The 1,253-nt window shown below is 40.4% G+C and overlaps 1 protein-coding gene across 1 annotated transcript in view; it reads left to right on the forward strand.

Annotated features, from left to right (window-relative positions):
- The window catches only part of LOC119594523 (mitogen-activated protein kinase kinase kinase 13-B-like), a gene marked incomplete in the record, with an annotated part of 92,580 nt that extends 91,328 nt beyond the window's left edge, over positions 1–1,252 (forward strand). The window contains 1 exon segment of the mRNA XM_037943557.1: positions 149–1,252. Coding sequence (XP_037799485.1) covers positions 149–349 — 201 coding nt within the window.
- Between the last annotated feature and the right edge of the window lies 1 nt (position 1,253).

The following is a 1,253-nucleotide window of genomic DNA, read 5'->3' on the forward strand; positions in this document are numbered from 1 at the left end:
CACAGGCAAGATTGCTTTGATGCAGGCTGCTATTTCAATATAAAGGAATGATTCCCAAGAACATAAGAAAATACTTCGTCATTTGTTTTACTTTAACTCAGAATAGTAAGATAATGTGCTTTTACTCATTCCTGTCCCCTTTTTCCAGAGTGGGGCTGGCCCATCCCATGACAGTGACACCTCAGACTCTGAAGATGATGGAGATGCCATCAGTGTGACGACTGTTGCCCCAGGTGCTCAGCCGGAACCTGCAGCTACCTCTGGGCCTCAGAGCAACACAAGCAGTGACACGGCAGTAGGAGTCGGAGGTGGATCCGACCTCTTTCAGAAGTCTGGCGAAGAATGCTGAAACCAACAGACAGAATGAACAAACGCTCTTGGGACAGTTACGTTGTTCAGTGCTAATGGTATAGGCAGCAGTGGTGTGATGTCGCTCAGCAAGCATGGCAAATCTTTGTGCTTGTGAAGGAGTTTGACATCACCGCAGAAACTTTGGCGTTTGGGAATTCCTCTCAGTGTGGGAGAGAAAGAAAGATTACTGAAGAAAAGGAAATATAATTGTATGAGAAGCAGCAGTGTTTGCACAATCATGTGTGTGCATGATAGAAAAAAAGAAGAGCATACTTTGAATATGCAACCAGTGTAAGATGCCATTGATAATTCAAGTCTTTAAAAGAATAATCTCATGGAATATAGTGGACATCATATGCCTTTTGATGAAATTCTTTTTTTTGTCAAGAAAAAAAAAAAGGGCAGTGTAACTGTACTTAATGAACTGTATACATTCCAAGCAGAGACCTGAGCCGCTATAAGGGATCAGGACTAACAGATATGAAAATGTTTGTTTATGTATTTCTTCCCGTTGCATGCCAGAATTTTAATATACACACCTGATAATCCAGTACTGTGAGGGATACATTTCAGTGTTTCCCCCCCTAAACCATATAGGGTGTTTGACCTAACCGTATCTACTCGTAGTCCAGTTTTCAAGTGAAAAGAAGGAACCAGGTTCTTTTTTTTATTTATTCTTTTATGAAAATTTTATTTAAATGGAGCGCACATACCTCTTTATTGAGATAAGGTAAAGAGTCTCATGAGCGATCCGCACAGATCAGTCTAGATATATGAAATAGGAGAAAACTAGTGAAGATGAAAATATAGGGACAAATTTACGGATTGATTCTGTCATTTGTTTTGACAGGTTGGAAGGTGTTGTACTGTAGCTCGGCTCTGGTTATGAAACGGTATTTCTG

The sequence above is a fragment of the Penaeus monodon genome, chromosome 34 (assembly GCF_015228065.2).
Source record: "Penaeus monodon isolate SGIC_2016 chromosome 34, NSTDA_Pmon_1, whole genome shotgun sequence".
NCBI classification, from domain to species: Eukaryota; Metazoa; Arthropoda; class Malacostraca; order Decapoda; family Penaeidae; genus Penaeus; species Penaeus monodon.